Consider the following 20,552-nt stretch of genomic DNA (forward strand, 5'->3'; position numbering starts at 1 on the left):
GGAGGGGAGAGGCAGAGGGAGAAGGAGACTGTCCACTGAGGAGGGAGCTAGACCTGGGGCTCGATCCCAGGACCCCGAGATCATGACCTGACCTGAGCCAAAGGCAGACACCCAACTGACTGAACCACCCAGGTGCCCTTGGATGCTCTTTGTTATTATACTAGAACTTGACAAGTGGTACTCTCATGAAAGTTAATTTTTTTTTTAAAGATTTTATTTATTTATTTGTCAGAGAGAGAGAGAGAGAGAGAGAGAGAGAGAGCGAGCACAGGCAGACAGAGTGGCAGGCAGAGGGAGAAGCAGGCTCCCCATAGAACAAGGAGCCCGATGTGGGACTCGATCCCAGGACGCTGGGATCATGACCTGAGCCGAAGGCAGCGGCTTAACCAACTGAGCCACCCAGGCGTCCCTCATGAAAGTTAATTTTAAATGGACTCTGGGTCAGAAAAGTTAGTTTCAGTGTGGAATCTGAAACCATGTTATCTTTTAATTGGTAGAAAAATGCATTGGTATATTTTGCACTTACAGTGGATTTTTTTTTTCAAGATTTTATTTATTTATTTGACAGACAGAGATCACAAGTAGGCAGGGGAGGCAGGCAGAGAGAGGAGGAAGCAAGCTCCCTGTGGAGCAGAGAACCCGATGCGGGGCTCAATCTCAGGACCCTGGGATCATGACCTGAGCCAAAGGCCGAGGCTTTAACCCACTGAGCCACCCAGGCGCCCCTACAGTGGATTTTTTATGTATGGTTTGGTAATATCATGCCTTTTTTATTTTGAATGTTTGTTTGCTGAGTTATTCCAGTCTTCTAAGTGTTGACATGTTTAGTAATACAATATAAAAATAAATCACATTTGTTATCACTGAACTCATCAGAAAAATTTGTATTAGTAAACTCTTAAGAAATGGCAGCAGATACAAGTTTTCTAAAATTTTTATTTTCTCTTGAAAAAGCTCAGATTTTGTCATAGGCAGCAAAGGCTTTCAGTTTTCTTTAAACTCACAGGCTTTCTTGTACATTTTCAAGGAAACTTCCTCTTAAATACCTAAGTCTAAGTAACTAGAATTTGTCAGGGCCTCATTCTCACACATAAAAATGATGTTTCATGAACAAAAGGAGCTAGCTCAGCTCTCGGTGCACAATTTCTTTTCATCGCGACAGTTCCTGTACTTTGACATCCACAGCGTCTTTTTAAATAATACTTCCCATTTCATCACACACAATATGGAAGACAGACCTACTCAAAGTGTTGAGATTTTGTAAAATTCTCATTTTACCACTTTTCCAAGGATATCCTTAAGTGAAACTGGCTTTTTTTTTTTTTTTTTTTTTGTAACTTAGAGTGCATGACTGCATGTAGAATCACACAAGGATGGCTAGAGTTTGGTGCCCCTGCCTGGAATCTTGCTAAAGGTACCAGCATATTTTTTTTTTTTAAAACATTTTATTCATTTATTTGACAGACCGAGATCACAAGCAGGCAGAGAGGCAGGCAGAGGGAGGGGGGAGCAGGCTCTCTTCTGAGCAGAGAGCCTGCCATGCGGGGCTCGATCCCAGGACCCTAGGATCATGATCTGAGCCGAAGGCAGAGGCTTTAACCCACTGAGCCACCCAGGCGCCCCAAGGTGCCAGCATTTTTAACCTATTAGTGCTTTGGCATCATCAGTGGAAATGTCAACATATAACATCTTTATATAGGGAAAATAATTTTTATTTGAGGATCCTTCAGAGAGTCTCAGAGATGCTGGGGGTCCATGGACCTTTCTTTAAGAATGGCTCTTAGGGGGCGCCTGGGTGGCTCAGCGGGTTAAGCCGCTGCCTTCGGCTCAGGTCATGATCTCAGGGTCCTGGGATCGAGCCCCGCATCGGGCTCTCTGCTCAGCGGAGAGCCTGCTTCCTCCTTTCTCTCTGCCTGCCTCTCTGCCTGCTTGTGATCTCTCTCTGTCAAATAAATAAATAAATAATCTTAAAAAAAAAAAAAAAAAAGAATGGCTCTTAGGAAGAGAAGGTATTGGTTATAAAAAGAGGACTACAGTAAAAATTTTCCTAACCTTCCTCTTAACTGACTTGCCGGTGAAATTCACCTCCCTTGCTTGTGTAATCTAGCAGCAACCCTCACAGAATGCTCAATGTCGAGGCCGGTTGGCTGCCCTCTGCTATGTCCACTCATCTCTGTTCCTGCCAGTAGGATAATGTGCTTTGCAAGTACCAGTTGTATTTGTTCTCAAACAAGTTTATGCCTAGTTTATTAATACTCGTAATTATACAATTTTAATAATATGTAAATAGAATGAGTGTGAGTTCAAAAAGAAAAAGAATATATGTTTCTAAAACTAACTTAAATGCTTTAGAATGACTTACTATAAAAGATTGCTATCATATTTTAGTGTGGGTAGCATTTGTAAAAGTTTAGGGAAAAACATAAAAGTCTGGAGGGATTTTACATTCACAAATATCTTTAATTCTTTTTTCTTTTTAAGATTTATTTATTTATTTGACGGACAGAGATCACAAGTAGGCAGAGAGGCAGGCAGAGAGAGAAGGGGAAGCAGGCTCTCTGCCGAGCAGACAGCCCGATGCGGGGCTCGCTCCCAGGACCCCGAGATCATGACCCGAGCTGAAGGCAGAGGCTTTAACCCACTGAGCCACCCAGGCGCCCCTGTACACCTATTTTTAAAGAAAGGCTTGTAGTTCACCTTCAAAAGCTTGGTGAATGTGTATACATATAGGTATTTTAAGCTGAAATAAGATTCATAAACTAATATCTGTTTCCCCCCCCCTTTTTAAAAATAGCACACTCAGCCAGCTTTCCCAGTAGATTTATTAAGCAATAGTCACGATCACTTTGAATCAGATAGTTTCTTTGCTGCCATCTATGAGCTAGAAGCGAATTTCCTTTGGTTTCCATGACCTTAAAATATGCTCTTTCCCATCACTGCACAAGCTGACAGCTAGGTCAGCTTGTATTGGTAAAGGAGTTAGATAACCTTTTAGAACTGTAACTATTACAGTTCTGGTTTTGTAATGATAGAGCGATGAGCCTGATGGTATAAGGTTTTTTTAAAATTTGGTATATGAGCATTTTATTGGATTGGAAACTGCCTGGAATCAACAAGTATATGGGGGAGCTTGGAGATTTTCACAGAAATTGCATAGTAATACTTCCTGCAAGATGAGAATGCTAATACATGTTCTTTGATCTATAAAAATAAGTTCACTGGTTAAAAAAGAAAACAATATTGTGTTCATGGGGTGATCAGATGGGTCAGAGTTGGGCAGATGGTAGCGGTTCCTTGATGTCAGCTCTGCCATTGTTAGGTGGACTTGCCGTCATTTCATAGATGCATCGTGACGTGGCCCGAAGACAGGCTGGGAAGCAAGTGACTCAGATTCTCTTCTTGGCTCGCCAACCACCAGGAGTCACTGAAGACTGTGTTCTAACTCCCTGACAGTGAGCTTGCCGAAGAAGTTTTTTTCCCTAGAAGTGGGGAATGAGTTCACATTCTCCATAGTCTCTTTCCAGCCAGTCCACACTAGCAAGCTAACTGGCAAGGTGGCTTTATCTGTGACCAAACAGTTAAAAAAACTCATCAACCTTAGTTATTTGAGCACCACGCCATATCGCCATATCACCATATCACCACAGCTAACCAAACATGGGAATTATTATTAAGTATCAAGAGATTCCTCCAAATTCCTGATTCTGTGATGATCATATATTCACTGTTAATAGTGTAGCCTAGTTTTATAGGCCTGTTCCTTCTTTTTTTTTTTTTTTTTTTTTTTTTTTTTTTTTTTTTTTTTTGCTTTCCAAGAATGTTTACTGAGCATCTGCTATGTGTCAGACACTGTTGTAGGATTTAGGGATCCAATAGTGAATAAAATAGAGGAAAAAATAAGACCCTGCACTTGTAGAACTTAAAATCTAGTAGAAGTTGCATATACATATACACACACAAACACTTAACAGGACAAAAAAGTGAGAAAGGGAAATGAGACGCTGTCAGTCGGAGAGTAATGTTGAAATTCTGCAGGGTGACCGCAGAAGGCATCACTAAAATCACATTTTCCATACAAAACTCCTAAAAGAGGAATATAGTCTAGAGGAGGTGGTCTCTCAGAACATTTTTAAGTATTCTTGTCCTGGGATCTATGGGGTTTGTATGGGAGAAACACAGCATCCTAAATGGCATGAATTTTAGCATTTCTTATTGAAATGCTATTTCATGGAATTTAAGTTTATGAAATTTAGCATTTCTTCCAAATCATGAACCTAGGCGACCCCTAGAGGGGTACTGGGAGAACGTGTAACTTTGTCATAGGTAGGTACAGATATTTGCATATCGTATTATACTTATCATAGATACTATTATTTATGTTCATCACAACAAAAATTATAATTGTACTAGCTCTGCTATTAAATCTTGTTTTTTGATGCTGTAATAAAGGACAGAGATAACAATTTTTTTAAAAAATCTGTATTGAGGGGCGCCTGGGTGGCTCAGTGGGTTAAGCCTCTGCCTTTGGCTCAGGTCATGATCTTGGGATCCTGGGATTGAGCCCCGCATCAGGCTGTCTGTTTGGCGGGGAGCCTGCTTCTCCCAATCTCTCTCTCTGCCTGTCTCTCTGCCTACTTGTGATCTTTGTCTGTCAAATAAATAAAAATTTAAAAAATCTTTTTGGGGCACCTGGGTGGCTCAGTGGGTTAAGTCCTCTGCCTTCAGTTGGTCATGGTCCCGGGGTCCTGGGATCGAGCCCTGTGTCAGGCTCTCTGCTCAGTGGGAAGCCTGCTTCCTCCTCTCTCTCTCTGTCTGCCTCTCCACCTACTTGAGATCTCTGTCAAATAAATTTTAAAAAATCTTTAAATAAATAAATAAAAATCTTTTTAAAAAATCTGTAAAGATAGCTACTTGTCAAAGTAACCGATTTCCTGTATCACTTCATATTCTAGCTTAGGCATTTTAAAGCATTGAGAAAGAGGCTGAGGCTTCATGAGATTGCCCAGAGGTCAAGAGGCAAGCTTTCAGTTAATCCCTAGTTGAGTTTTCTTATACCTCCCATCTGTACAGCACACTCTTCATGGGTGTTCCTGTCCTCGAGATTACTCAAATACATCTTGAGCACATGGCGAGGGCTTTCTAGATAGTTCCATAGAATTGTGGTTGTGAAAAATCCCATCTAAGCTTCCTATATAATGCAGGCCACACACTGTAAAACCACTTACAGAATAATGTTGCCAGCCAAGCAGAAACTTGGCTTCCTAGAAAAATGGTGTCTACTTCACAGGTCAGCTTTTACACTTCTCTGAAAGATACTCAAAGAACCTTAAAGGCAGTGTAGTTCATCTTATGAGAAAGAACAAGATGTAGAAATCAGAGTTAGAATCAGCTCATTTCACTCACACCAGATTTTTAGCCCCCCTCCTCATCATGGCCTTGACCAAGTGGGTCTGTCCAGATTGAGAGGTCATAAACTCGAGGCCAGGATACCTGCACCTTGACCAGCCTGTGGGAAATAAGATGGGATATATGTGTTCCACTGGTTTGCCAAAGTAGCCGTAAGACCAGAACCGAGACCCTGTTACTATGTGTAAAAAGAGGAGGGTGAGTACTAGTTGGGTGGATATTCCCGAGAATTTTGCCCTGCCACTTAAGCACAAGTTTTGTGCTTTAGATCTATTTGAACATAGTCGTCTACCTCCCATCAAGAGTAAAAAATCAAAAGGAAAAATTCTCAGCATCTCTTGATGTTGCCAGAAACCCAAAAAAAAGCATTCGCTATGTAATTTTCCCATGGGACAAGCTTTATGCTTGTGTCTAATGTGGAAGGCAGCTCATTCTGAGGCACTCAACCCTTTGGATTGTATCTTCGATTGTGCCCTTTCCTTCTGAGAAACGGACACTCGAAAAGTGCGACGTAAGCTCTAAAAGTGTTGCAATCATTCACGTGGTTGATTTCCCTCTGCAGGCTGGTCAAAGATGCTCCTTGGGATGAAGTCCCACTTGCTCACTCCCTGGTTGGTTTCGCCACTGCCTACGACTTCTTGTACAACTACTTGAGCAAGACACAACAGGAGAAGTTTCTTGAAGTGATTGCCAACGTCTCGGGATATATGTATGAAACGTCCTACAGGAGAGGATGGGGGTTTCAGTACCTGCACAATCATCAGCCCACCAACTGCATGGCCTTGCTCACGGGAAGCCTGGTCCTGATGAATCAAGGTGCGTGTGGACCCAGCCGAGGGAATGCCCAAGCCAGCGCTGGTCCTAGTTGCCTGTGCACAGAGCATTTTTATACCAGCCTTAGTACGCGTTCATACTTGGATCCTAACTGAGCTCATGAGTTGAAGTAATACCAGGGCATCTCTTAGACAATTGAGAGACATCTCTTCCTCATTTCTGCTACTTACATTAGCCTGCAGGTTTTTTAAGTCAGGCTTTTGATTGCCCCAATCAATGTGACAGTGAACATAGCCATCCTGGGTAAATGGAGTTTTTAAAAGCTTAATGAGTAGTTTATTATTTGAAATGAATCTTCTTTGCACACAGATGTCTGTCATTACAACACTATTTTTTTTTCTCTAAGGACCTAAAACAACCAATCTGGATCATTTAGGTCAAATTTGGAAGTGACTTTTTTTAATATTTTATTTATTTGACAGAGATCACAAGTAGAGAGAGAGAGAGAGAGAGGAGGAGGAAGCAGGCTCCCTGCCTAGCAGAGAGCCCGATGTGGGACTCGATCCCAGGACCCTGAGATCATGACCTGAGCTGAAGGCAGAGGCTTAACCCACTGAGCCACCCAGGCAGCCCCTGGAAGTGACTTTTGTGGATCACGTAACTATTTTGCTTTAATGTATTACATAATTGCTGATACTACATTGTCTCTGTTCCTGTAATTCTGACTTAACTACAACACCTTTAAAAGTCTGCCCATGATTAAATTAGACTGTATTTAAGAAAAGCAGCCCTAAGATCACAGTGAATTATTAGGATATTAAACCTATACTTGGGGCTGGAAAATCTGACAGAACTCTACTTCCCCATAAGAATTAGTATGCATTTTGTGGATTATCTAGCATCAGATTTCCTCAAGTCTAGCATTCTCTCTTGTCTTATCAACCAGCCATCACTTTTTTAAAAATTATTTTTATTTTGGGGCGCCTGGGTGGCTCAGTGGGTTAGGCCGCTGCCTTCGGCTCAGGTCATGATCCCAGGTCCTGGGTTCAAGCCCCACATCGGGCTTTCCGCTCGGCGGGGAGCCTGCTTCCTCCTCTCTCTCTGCTTGCCTCTCTGCCTACTTGTGATTTCTCTCTGTCAAATAAATAAATAAATAAGATCTTTAAAAAAAAAAAAAATTATTTTTATTTTTATTTTTTTTTAAAGATTTTATTTATTTATTTGTCAGAGAGACAGAGAGAGAGCAAGCACAGGCAGACAGAGTAAAGAGTAGCAGGCAGAGGGAGAAGCAGGCACCCCACTGAGCAAAGAGCCCAATGTGGGACTCCATTCCAGGACGCTGGGATCATGACCTGAGCCAAAGGTAACATCTCAACCAACTGAGCCACCCAGGCGTCCCTAAAAAACTATTTTTATTAACATATAATGTATTATTTATCCCAGGGGTACAGGCCTGTAAATCATCAGCCAGCCATCACTTTTAATTAGTCTTAGAGGAAAAGAAACTAATATTAACTGAGCATGTGGCATGTGTTATTCCTTGTCCCTATTTTATTTGTCCCATCAGCCATATAAGGTGTCAGATTTGGACCCAGTTTTGTCCGAACTCAGAGTGCCCTCCCCTTCCACTATATTTTGTTGCCTCTCTTAGAATAGAGATTCAATTTATAGTGATTTAAGGCAAATTTTAAGAGAGCCAAGTTTCATCTTGGCTCCCTTTGCCCCCTATTCTCACAAGAATAAACAGGATTTAAAAGATCAAAATGCAAAATAAAAAATAAAAGATCAAAACACAAAATATCAAATCAGTAAACAAATATCAAAGTATTTATTTATTGATAAGTAAATCCCAAGGCCTATGAAAAGACACCCTCATGAAATGGTGGAAAGAACAGGACAAGCTGGCTCTCAGCCAGGGCGTTGGGTGTCAGCCTCGTAGTCTTGTTTCTTTATATAAATGTTGAGTTCTTTAGTAGCAGGAAAAGAGCTTATTTCTTCATTCTTTGTGGTAGATAAGATTGCTCCAGATACTCTGCAGGCATCAAAAATATCAGTTCAGGGGGCGCCTGGGTGGCTCAGTGGGTTAAGCCTCTGCCTTCGGCTCAGGTCATGATCCCAGGGTCCTGGGATTGAGCTCCACATCAGGCTCTCTACTAAGCAGAGAGCCTGCTTCCCCCTCTCTCTGCCTGCCTCTCTGCCTGCTTGTGATCTCTCTCTCTGTCAAATAAATAAATACAATCTTTAAAAAAAAAAAAATACCAGTTCAGGTTGGGTCAAAAGGTGTAGTGCTCCTCTCACAGGAGTTTGCAAGTACTGTACTTTTTATTTCCTGACGAAGGTTACGGGTTGCTCAGCGAGATAGGGTTTCTAGAACTCTCACGCAGGCAGTGGACACATTCATAAGACGACTGGACAGAAGAGGTGAAATCCCCAGCCGGGCCCATCTCAGTTAGTAACCAGGCTCGCCGTCCTGGCTCTGTTGGCAAACACACCACCATTAGGAGTTTCCTCACAGGCTGTTTCGACAATCCCACCTTCTCCAGACTGGCCTCACAGATGCTGGCATAGCTTAGTGTACCAGTAGTTCCCACGGGACTCCCACAAAATCTCAAAAGGGGGAGAATTAGAATGTTCTCTCTGCTCTGCTAACTCTCTCTCAGGCTCAAGGATCAGGGACCACAGGATCACACATGAGCCGTTTGCAAATCAGTGGGAAGGAAGCCAGTTGTAAAATGTTTACATGAACACGCAGTAGTTACAGCAGCACCAGAGAATGAAAGAAAAGCTTTCATGAAACTCTGGTTAAATCCTGATAGAGGGTGTTAAGTTTGAATTCAGGAGAGCCGTGTTTTTTATGTGAGTTTGAGAAGGTTCACAGAACTTTGAAATATAGGTAAGTCTGGATAAGTGAAGAAATGAAGAACATTCCAGCAAGGGGTATGGATGGTGGGTGAGCCCAGGGCAAAACATCAGTAACAACATCAACTCCTGAAACCAAGGTTGCACTGTATGTTAACTAAAACTGAAATGCAATAAGAATATCAGTGCCTCATACTGACAGATTCAAAGTTTACAAAGGTAGACGTTGCCTCATCTCTCCTAAACAGGATTGTCTTTGTGGGGAAGGGGGGAAAGAAGGAAAAACCAGGTCATGTGATATCAGGGAGCAGTAAGTAGCAGGCCTGATTTTTTTTTTTTTTAAAGTTTTATTTATTTATTTGACAGAGATCACAAGTAGGCAGAGAGGCAGGCAGAGAAAGGGGGGAGCAGGCTCCCCGCTGAGCGGAGAGCCTGACGAGGAGCTCGATCCCAGGACCCTGAGATCATGATCTGAGCTAAAGGCAGAGGCTTAACCCACTGAGCCACCCAGGCGCCCCAGCAGGCTTGATTTTAGGTATCACATTGTGGAGTCTGGTTAGAGATGGAGGATACAGAGAAGAAAAAGAGGAACATGATTAGAACTCTAAACCCTAATGATTACAGAATGGAAACTAAAAACTCTCCAGAAGACTGGCCTGGCAGGTGTACAGCTGGACAGGAGGAGTCGGGGTATGACTCACAGTCACCTCTCCAGGTGGAGCCCAAACAGTGCTTCCCTCAGGAGGTGGGAGCCAGGTCTAGAGGCTGGCACCTGGGATTTAGGCTGGGATCTGGTGGTCCCAGGGGATCTGGTGGTCCCAGGGGCCCTGGAAGCCCTCACACCCAGCACACACGTGGTAGGCCGTGGTAGTGTTCAGCACTGGTGATCACACACGTCTGTGCGAGCAAAGCAATGAGATTCTATGCACACCGGGAGACGATGAGCTTACTTTTACCCTCACTGGTTGTATGTTTTTAAACAAAAAACCGAACAAAACAAAGCTGAAATCTAAAGACCTAGGTTCAGATCAAAGTTCTGTTCATTTTTAGTCATGTGTCAGAGATCTTGAACAAGTCAAGCTTTCGGTAATTTTGGAGCAATAATGCCTAAATGAATTGGTAAAAGGATTAAGTAAGATTGTGTTCAGTGCTGTGTAAATTGCAAATGTTTTAGAAATGCGAGTTGGCGATTGTTACCTAATGCTAGTCGCAAGAATTTATAGGAAGCTAGCATTTTTGAGTCAAAAGTATTTCATTAAAATTTTAAGGCCTTTAATTTTCAGTTGCAGAAGTAGAAAAATGTGATGGGTTAAAGCTCTTGAACAAAATTTTAGCTCCTTTTTGGTAGACTCAGGACTCCCAGTTGATATTTTTTACCATCAGAGTGTCACTCCAGTGGTGTCTCTGACCCACTGTGCTGCCTTGTGAAATCCTGTGGCACATAAAGGATGAGAGATCTTCCTCTAATGACAGAACAGATCAAAGACTATCTGCTTAGCCTTTATAGTACTTGCAGCTTATTAAAAATCCTCTGAACTAATGGTGCAAGTTTTATGAAGTGATAAGCTTCCAAAATATTTTCAAGTAGTAGTTTTTAGAAAAATTGAATAAAAGTCTTAATACACAGATCTTTTCTTGTAGACACAAAGTTATATGCAGTTTGTAATCTTAGATGTGATGGGGTTTCAAATTTATTAAAGATTGGAAACTGAAGCTCATTTCAGGGTTTATCTTCATTTAATAAATGACTTGTATTCAAGAACTTTTTAACTTACATCATGGACCCGACACAACCCTGAATTAGCAGAATGTTATTTATAATGTTGATAAGTGAGAGTTTTACAAAATGCTCTTTGTACTGAAGTCAGATAACTCAGAGGATTTTTTTGCTCATAATTTTGTTTATGCTTCCTTATAGCCAGAGTCAGTGTTTCCATGTGTTTTCATTCTGCAGGGTATCTTCAAGAAGCCTACTTATGGACCAAACAAGTTCTGACCATCATGGAGAAGTCTCTGGTCTTGCTCCGAGAGGTGACAGATGGTTCCCTCTACGAAGGCGTTGCCTACGGCAGCTACACCACTAGATCACTCTTCCAGTATATGTTTCTTGTTCAGAGGCACTTTGACATCAACCACTTTGGCCACCCGTGGCTTAAACAACACTTTGCATTTATGTACAGAACCATCCTTCCAGGTATAGTGAGGAATCAGAATTGGGAAAGCAATTAACTATGATAGTTTTTTCCGATTATGAAAATGGGTCAGACCAGGAAAAGAAATGTGGGGTTCAAGTCATGTCGAGATGAAAGGGATTTTTTTATAAAAAATCAAAGAAGAATGCAAGAGTTGTATCTAACCAGAACATTTGGGAAGTTACTGTGAGGATTTGTGATTTATGTACTGTAAAACTCAGAGCGTAATGGATCAAATATAATTCGTAGCCCCCACAATACTTTTATTTTTGTAGATGTAAAACTTGGGTACATATACTAATTCCTTTTCATGAATCTTTTAAAAAAAATTTTCAAAATATTATTGTGTTTATTTTTTGCATATTTGAAATAGCTCACAAAACAAATAACTTTGTATTTTTCTGATTCATCTGCAAAAATAACATTTCCTTTTCTTGAATCTTAACAAGATGTAAACATTTATGGTTACATGTTCATTTTCCTTTACATGCAATCCCAAATTGATCCTCTTGTTTTTTAGGTTTTAGTTTTTATTTCCAAGCTACATAGATATTCAAAATGAAAGACTATGCCTACATATTTGTTGGAGCTTCAATATTTTCTTTAAATAGTTTAGTGAAATGCATAATATAAAATATAAAAAATAAAAAAATGAGTTGCTACAAAACTTCGAATTCCTTGTTGCCATGTAGCTCAGTCTTCTAAGAGAACTAGCTCTAAAAAAAGATGTATATGATTTAAGAACACTTTGATTTCTAGGACAGCCTTAAAACTCTCCTTGTTTCTAAACAGGACTAAGATGTTAGAAAAAGTTTAGGAGGTAGATTTTCATCAGATGGGAATTTTTTTTAACACCCAAAAAACAAATAATCCAGTTGAGAAATGGGGGAGAAGAAGTAAATAGGCATTTTTCCAAAGGAGACATCCAGATGGCTAACGGACACATGAAAACATCAGTTGTCATCGGGGAAAAACAAAAGTCTGAGATATCACCTCATACCTGTCAGAATGGCTAAGATTAACAACACAAGAAACAATAGGTGTTGGCAAGAATATGGAGAAAAGAGAACCTTCTCACACTGTTGGTGGGAATGCAAACTGGTACAGCCACTCCAGAAGCCAGTATGAAAGTTCCTCAAAAAGTTAAAAATAGAGCTACCCTACCACCCAGCAACTGCACTGCTAGGTATTTACCCAAAGGACACAAAAATGATGATTCTAAGGGGTGTGTGCATCCCGACGTTTATAGCAGCACTATCAACAGTAGCCAAACTATGGAGGGAGGCCAGATGGCCATTGACTGATGAATGAATAAAGAACACGTGGTGTATATCAAAAAGAATGAAAAAAAAAAAAGAAGAGAGGAAAACATTAAACAAGATGAAATCATAGAGGGGGGAAAACTACAAGAGACTAAAGCTGGGAAACGAGCTGAGGGTTGCTGGAGGGTAGAAGAGTAGGGAGATGGGGTGATTGGGTGATGAGCATTAAGGAGTGCATGTGATGTAATGAGCACTGGGTATTATATAAGATTTATGAATCACTGACTTCTATAGAACTCTGAAACCAATAATACATTATATGTTAATTGAACTTAAAATATTAAAAAGAAAAAAATAGAATGAAATCTTGCCATTTGCAATGACATGGATGGAGCTAGAGCATATTATGCTGAGTGAAATGAGTCAGTCGGAGAAAGACAAAGATATTTCATTCATATGTGGAATTTAAGAAACAAAACAGGTGAACTTATGGGTAGTGAGGAAGGGAGAAAAAAGAGGGAAACAAGCCATAAAGGACTCAAAGACAGAGAACAAACTGAGGGTTGGTGGAGGGAAGTAGGTGGGGGCTGCTGGGCTGGATAGGGGATGAGTATGAAGGAGGCACTTGCTGTGATGACCACTGGGTGTTGTATGTAAGTGATGCACCACTGAATTCTGTTCCTGAAATCGGTATTGCACTGTAGGTAAACTAACTAGAATTTAAATAAAAATTTGAAAAGGAAAAAGAAAAAAGGATGGGGAACCTTCCCCACCCCCACCCCTACCCACCCCCACCCCCGCCAGTGAAAGGTAATTATTAGATGGTGATTCTAGCCCTACACTAAAGAATCCAGTCTTTAAATCTTTTTGCTCTGGTTGTGTACACATGGCTGAATAGAATCTCCATTATTTGATTAGGTATTCAAAAAATACTGCAGAGCAAAAGAATGATAAGCTTCTTAAAGTTTAGTTGAGAATTAACTTTCAGAACCCCATTGTTTTATTGCTTATTCGTAGATATGCAGGAGAGGCCTGTTTTGTAGCTTATCTTGATAAAGGCCATTGAAGGCCAGGGACCTTAAAGAGGTCTCAGTGCTTTGTCATTGGATCTGAGATGGAACGGCCGGCCATATCGGGCTGTGAGCTGTGTCTGTGACTGCATTCAGAACTGGAAAGGACAGGAGGTACACCTCCACGAGGAGGATTCATGTATTTCTGTCAATTAATCCAACAAAACATTACTGAACATCTGTGTGCCAGGCACTGTTCCAGATAGGGGATTCAAAGAGAAATAAAATATATCTGCTTTCAGGGAATTCACAGATTACTAGAAGATTCAGGAAATTGCATTTTATCATAAGATTTACTTGGAATAGCATTTACTAAACTGGCAGAGGAAAAACATTAGCTGTAAATTATGTAAATATGGTCATGGTATCATTTTAGAAGGGACTGTGTGTTAAAAGTCAGTCTATTCTTAACAACCTTTCTCTCTCTCTCTCTCTCTCCCCCCCCCCTTTTTTTTCCCCTCAATGGCTATTCTAGTAATGATTATTCCTGTCTAGCTGAGAGCTGTCTCCTATTCTTTTTCACGAAAAACTGATGTCCAGTCTTACCTGCTTTTGTTTTGCTGACCCATTCCCGTATGATCTTTGCATTTTCTTTCTTTAACTCGCAGCAGTGTATATATTAGCGGGATCTTCTGTGGGAATTAAGTTTTCTTCCTATATGGGGGCACCTGGGTGGCTCAGTCAGTTAAGCGTCTGCCTTTGGCTCTAGTCATGATCCCAGGGTCCTGGGATTGAGCCCCACATGGAGTTCCCTGCCCAGCATGGAGCCTGCTTCTCCCTCCCCTGTTCGCCCCCTGCTTCTGCTCTGTCTCTTGCTCTCTCCGTCAAATAAATAACATATTTAAGAAAAAGTTTCTTCCTGTAGAAAGGCAGTGTCTCCCTTAAGCCTTATAACTTCCACTTTATTGGATGCCACATCGAAGCACCTTATGTCATCATCTTGGTGTAGAATATGGGAGAGTTGGTAAGACAGCTAGAGCTCAGTCCAGGTTCAGGAACTCACCGTGCTCCAGTGGAGAACCTCTGTGTCTCTGCAGATATGATGTCATATAGCATGGACACTGGAAAAATGAGGAAGGTGGGCAGCATACAGAAGCACTAAGAACTGTGACACTTCCATTTCCAGTGATAAGTTGCCACATAGCAAATACAAAGTTGCACACAAGATTTGTGAAAGAGGTCAGGTCAGAGGTTTCATTAACTGGTTTGGGTCTCATTAACTGGGTCTCCTTAACGTGGATGTCATGCTTTTGGTTTGTTTTTTTTTTTAATTTAAATTTTATTTTTTATAAACATATATTTTTATCCCCAGGGGTACAGGTCTGTGAATCGCCAGGTTTACACACTTCACAGCACTCACCATAGCACATACCCTCCCCAATGTCCATAACACCACCGCTTTTGGGTTTTTTTAATTCAAGGTACACAATCGATTCTAATTTGCAACCAGGATTGGAAATCATTGTTTAGGTCTTGAGTGGAGCATGCAGTTTTAAATATATCTTCATTCTGTCAAACTTCTCTCCCCAGGGTTTCAAAGAACTGTGGCTATTGCAGACTCCAATTACAACTGGTTTTATGGTCCAGAAAGCCAATTAGTGTTCCTGGATAAATTTGTCATGCGTAACGGCAGTGGCAACTGGCTTGCTGACCAGATCAGGAGGAACCGTGTGACGGAAGGTCCAGGGACACCATCCAAAGGGCAGCGCTGGTGTACTCTTCACACGGAATTTCTCTGGTAGGACATGTTGGGCTTCCTTTAAAAATAAGTTATACCCAGGGCAAACGTGTGCTAGATTTCTGCATTTAAAAAGAAAAACTACATAAAGCACTTTGTAACCCCTTCTCCATATGCCACCAGCTCAGCTTCGGTTCCTGTTGCAGCTTTGGAGGCTCTGCTAGAAACATATCCTTACGTGTAGGATCTCATTACTATTGGCAGTTTTTGGTTTTCTTGTGTTAGAGATGTCCTGGGCTCCCATTGTTTCATAGATGGTCATGTTTTGATTTACGTCATTTTTGAAATCCTATAAAGCGAAAAAGCACAAAATGTAGACTGGGTTACCCTGGCAATCACAGCAAAGAGATAAATAAAGGTAGGAAAATGTTTGCTTTTAGTAAATGGAGCATTATAATCTTCTAATAGCAAAGTTGTTACTAAATTTCCAAAACCGTTTAAAAGTGTTTGACAGTATTTGACAGTTTCACTTTGATAATAAAAGAACCATGTAATTTTTCCTGCCTTAATCTTTTAAGCCCAGAAAGAGAAGCCAGGATCTCCTTTTTAAAGTACTGCCAAGTATATTGTTGGCATCCAATAAATTAAAATAAAAATTACAGGGAACTGGTTAATCATTAATCCTTGATGTCTTTTCAAGCTATTGAAATGTGTATTCAATTCCAAAATATGCTTCTGTATTTTGATTTGCTTCTCTTCATTATTCTTTTTTAGTTTAAACAATTAAGAAGAAAAAAAATATTAATTGAGTTATAAGCGGTTACAATTTAACCAACATTTTTAAAAACTATTGTCACAGATGAAGTAAATATATTAATATGCAACCATTTCTGACTCCCTTTAGGGGTATGAAGTAATTATTTAGTAGTAATTTCACTTACCCTAAATAAACAACCATGAGAGTTCTATAAAGCTGACTGTAGGAGTCAGATTAATGCTAAGTCTAATTTGGTTCAAAATCTGCCATTTATAGGAATATGCAGACTGACCAAAACAGAGAGGTATGGCCAATTAATTCATCTTGTGTCTGGAATTGTTAAATCACAATAATTAAACCAACATTATTAACTAGACCTAAGTAAAGATACGATCTCTGATGGCCTGAGACTCTAGAACAGCAGACAAGACAGCCAAAATCAACCACCAGTAAGGTTAAACATAGGTGATCAGTTCATTTTAGAGAAAAGTATCAAAGAGCTAATAGTATAGGCTTGCCTTTCTTCCCTTGAGCAGGAAATCATCTAAACCCATCAGAAATGTTAATCTCAATCATCATGTTTATGATTCCTTCAGGGGCCCTCTCTGACTCACAATCCTGTGTTCTTAATCACTGTGAAAGTTTAATGTTAATTCTTATATTAATATGATAATAAATATTTGTCATAAATAAAAATGAGAGGCCATTTTTTGGGTCCAAAATCCATGATCTCATCTACAGATTCAAACAGAACCCATGGCTTTTGGTAAGCAGGGGTAGCCACAATTATAAATCTCCCAGTATGAATAGTTTCTTGAATTTCATCCACTTACCTTCTTAGATGCGGTATAGGCAGTAACTTTTATCTAATACGTAAAGTTCAACTCTGTTAACATTTATTTTTTTAGAGGGTGAAAATTACTCTAACAAACTTTCAGTAATACCGGTTGTCACAGAACCGTACTTCCTTACAACTGTGGCTTGTTAGAGTCTTGATCCTAACACTGGGTTCTCCACGCTAGGAGTCCCTGGGCTAGCAATTTGGAAGTGTGATTCTGTGAGCCCCCGCCATTTGGAGGGCGGCTCTGAAATCATTCAGTGAAGAAGGTCCCGGTAGCCACGAGTCGGCTCGGACCCAAGGTTCACAGCTATGAAGATAGACCCGTCTCCCTTCACTCACACTAAGGGTATTCCCCTAGGCAAGCTCATCCATGGGTGTTTCCAGAAATGTCCCTCCTCCAGAGGACACTGCCAACACTCTGGGTAGCATCTGTGCTGTGTCCTCCAGGCACACTACAAAGTGGCACCCCAGTTCTGATGGATTATTTTAACTTCCACCGGAAAAACCATCTAATTTTGAACAATTCATCCCTTCAGGTATGACGCCAGCTTGAAATCTGTGCCTCCCCCGGATTCTGGCACCCCCACGTTGCATTATTTTGAAGACTGGGGTGTTGTGACCTACGGGAGTGCACTGCCTGCGGAAATCAATAGGTCTTTTCTTTCCTTCAAGTCGGGAAAACTCGGGGGCCGTGCAATATATGACATCGTCCACAGAAACAAGTACAAAGACTGGATCAAAGGATGGCGAAACTTTAACGCAGGGCACGAGCATCCCGATCAAAACTCATTTACTTTTGCCCCCAATGGCGTGCCTTTTATTACGGAGGCTCTCTATGGGCCAAAGTACACCTTCTTCAACAACGTGTTGATGTTTTCGCCCGCCACGGCCAAGAGCTGCTTCTCTCCCTGGGCCGGGCAGGTCACCGAAGACTGCTCCTCAAAATGGTCTAAATACAAGCACGACCCGGCAGCCAGCTGTCAGGGGAGGGTGGTGGCCGCGGTGGAGAAAAGCGGGGTGGTTTTCATCCGAGGGGAGGGAGTGGGCGCCTACAGCCCCCAGCTGGACCTCAAGAGCGTCCAGAGGAACCTGATCCTCCTGCATCCGCAGCTGCTGCTCCTGGTGGACCAGATCCACCTGGGAGAGCGGAGCCCGCTGGAGACCGCAGCGAGCTTCTTCCACAACGTGGACGTTCCTTTCGAGGAGACGGTGGTGGACGGGGTCCACGGGGCTTTCATCCGGCAGCGGGACGGGCTCTACAAAATGTACTGGATGGACGACACCGGCTACAGCGAGAAGGCGACCTTCGCTTCGGTGACGTACCCTCGCGGCTACCCCTACAACGGGACCAACTACGTGAACGTCACCGTGCGCCTGCGGAGCCCCGTCACCAGGACGGCTTACCTGTTCATCGGGCCGTCGGTGGACGTGCAGAGCTTCAGCATCCACGGGGACGCGCAGCAGCTGGACGTGTTCGTCGCCACCGGCGGGCACGCCTACGCCGCCTACCTCTGGACCGGGGAGAGCACGGGCCAGTCCGCCTTCGCGCAGGTCATTGCCGACCGGCGCGAGATCCTGTTCGACCGGAGCTGCGCGGTCCGGAGCGCGCCGGTGCCCGAGCTGCGGGACCACGCCGCCCTGGTGGAGCAGAACCTGCAGCGCTTCAAGCCGGTGTTCCAGCTGCTGGAGAAGCAGATCCTGTCCCGCGTCCGCAACACCGCCAGCTTTCGGAAGACCGCCGAGCGCCTGCTGAGGTTCTCCGACAAGAGGCAGACGGAGGAGGCCATCGACAGGATTTTTGCCATCTCGCAGCAGCAGCAGCAGCAGCAGCAGCAGCAGCAGAGCAAGTCCAAGAAGAACCGGAGGGGAGGCAAACGCTATAAATTCGTGGACGCCGTCCCCGATATTTTTGCACAGATCGAAGTCAACGAGAAGAAGATCCGCCAGAAAGCTCAGATTTTGGCACAGAAAGAACTGCCCATCGACGAGGATGAAGAGATGAAAGACCTTTTAGATTTTGCAGATGTGACGTATGAGAAACACAAAAGCGGTGGCTCCCTGAAGGGCCGCTTTGGACAGGCCCGGATGATGACGACGACGCGCAGCAGGCCCCCGTCGCTGTCGTCGTCCTACACCAGACTCTTCCTGATCCTGAACATTGCTATTTTCTTTGTCATGCTGGCAATGCAACTGACTTATTTCCAGAGGGCCCAGAGCCTGCATGGCCAAAGATGTCTTTACGCAGTCCTCCTAATAGACAGCTGTATTTTATTGTGGCTGTACTCTTCTTGTTCCCAGTCCCAGTGTTAGCACTAAAGCCAGCCATTGTTTGATCGTTTCGTGGTCCCAAGAATCTATGCAGAAAACAAAACTTGCCGGTTTGTTATTGGACTTTTTATCTCAGATTCCTTTTTACAAATTAAGGGGGAACATATTTTCACACAAAAAGGAAGGGATATTGAGAAATCAGAATTGGAAAGGCAAAGGTTTATCAGAGGAGTAAACTCGAGCGGCTTGGTTGTTCCATGGCGTTTCTGGAAGTATTTGCCTTGGCGAATTCAGCAGTCCCTGTGATATTACCCTTAGGAGAAACAAGAAATCTGGTTTTAAGAAAAAGATTTCGATAGATTTGGGTTTTACTAATATTAATTTAATGTTACTAGCAACTTCCAGATACTGTTTTGTGGAAAAGACTGAAACACACAATTCTGATAAGCTCAGAAAAAAAAGATTTTTAATGGGGTAGTTTTATTGAAAAATAAATATTAAGTCCTGGTGTGGGGGTGTGAACTTCCTTGGAGAGTAGCTCATTAGTTAAATGAAAGCAGGATCTCCATATCGGATTCCTATTCAGACAACACAATAAAATCGTGACAATCATTAAAAATTTAAAATATGTTTTCAGTAGAAAAACGCTTATCAGTGATGAATATTTCCTTGGTGATGTTGGTCTCTGCACACGCATAATGCATCCGCTGGTTGTTCAATAAATAAGACAATTCCAGGTAACTTAACTTTCTCTTTTCCTTATAGGGAAAACTGTTGTAAGACCCAGTGGCTCAACTTCAAAATAAAATATTTTATATCCCAAACGTTGATTTCAATACCAAAGAAGATGGGGAAGCTAAAATTTGGATATGATTCTTACGTTTTTTTAATAGAAAACTTTAAGTTTATTTTGCTAAATAAACATCATAATTATGATTTATCTATGGTGTCTTCCTTCTTTGTTCCATTACATTAAACACGTATGCAACAACTTTGAAATCTTTGAAGAGAAGTCTTTATTTGGACGTGCGTTAATTAAATTTATAAACTAGTGTTTGAATCGAAAGAAATAATTTCTCTGCTTATTTACCTTTTTGTGGCCTAGACATATTTTAAGCATTGAAAACAAAAGCCAACTTCTGATATTTAAGTAATTGAAAATATAAAATTGCCATAGTTATGGTCATTCAAATTCTCCTGTGGTAGCAGGAGCAGAGAGTGCTGGGAACATGTCCCACAGGTTAGATTTCAGCATAAGAAAATGATCTACTTACAGGGAACTTAAATTATCCTACATTCTACATAGACGGGTCTCGTAGATTTCTTCCTTGAAAACAAAATATACTTGGCTCAAAGTTTATAGTAAGGACACATTCACTGATTTGAAAGTCTAAAGTCATAATGGCAAACATTTATTTTCCTTATCCTTTTTACTCATGGAGATA

The 20,552-nt window shown here is 41.7% G+C and overlaps 1 protein-coding gene across 4 annotated transcripts in view; it reads left to right on the plus strand.

Moving 5' to 3' along the window:
* DSE (dermatan sulfate epimerase) overlaps positions 1-20,047 on the plus strand; it is a 108,254-nt gene extending 88,207 nt beyond the window's left edge. For 3 of the 4 annotated variants that reach the window (XM_047733103.1, XM_047733104.1, XM_047733105.1), the window contains 4 exons: positions 5,969-6,222; positions 10,994-11,233; positions 15,094-15,301; positions 17,376-20,047. In XM_047733103.1, the coding sequence (XP_047589059.1) occupies positions 5,969-6,222; positions 10,994-11,233; positions 15,094-15,301; positions 17,376-19,149 (2,476 nt within the window). In that variant the 3' untranslated portion in view covers positions 19,150-20,047. Of the gene's footprint in view, positions 1-5,968; positions 6,223-10,993; positions 11,234-15,093; positions 15,302-17,375 lie in introns of those variants that run through there. The other variant, XM_047733106.1, reaches the window with a different exon arrangement.
* The last annotated feature ends 505 nt before the right edge of the window (positions 20,048-20,552 follow it).

The sequence above is a fragment of the Lutra lutra genome, chromosome 6 (assembly GCF_902655055.1).
Source record: "Lutra lutra chromosome 6, mLutLut1.2, whole genome shotgun sequence".
NCBI lineage: Eukaryota > Metazoa > Chordata > Mammalia > Carnivora > Mustelidae > Lutra > Lutra lutra.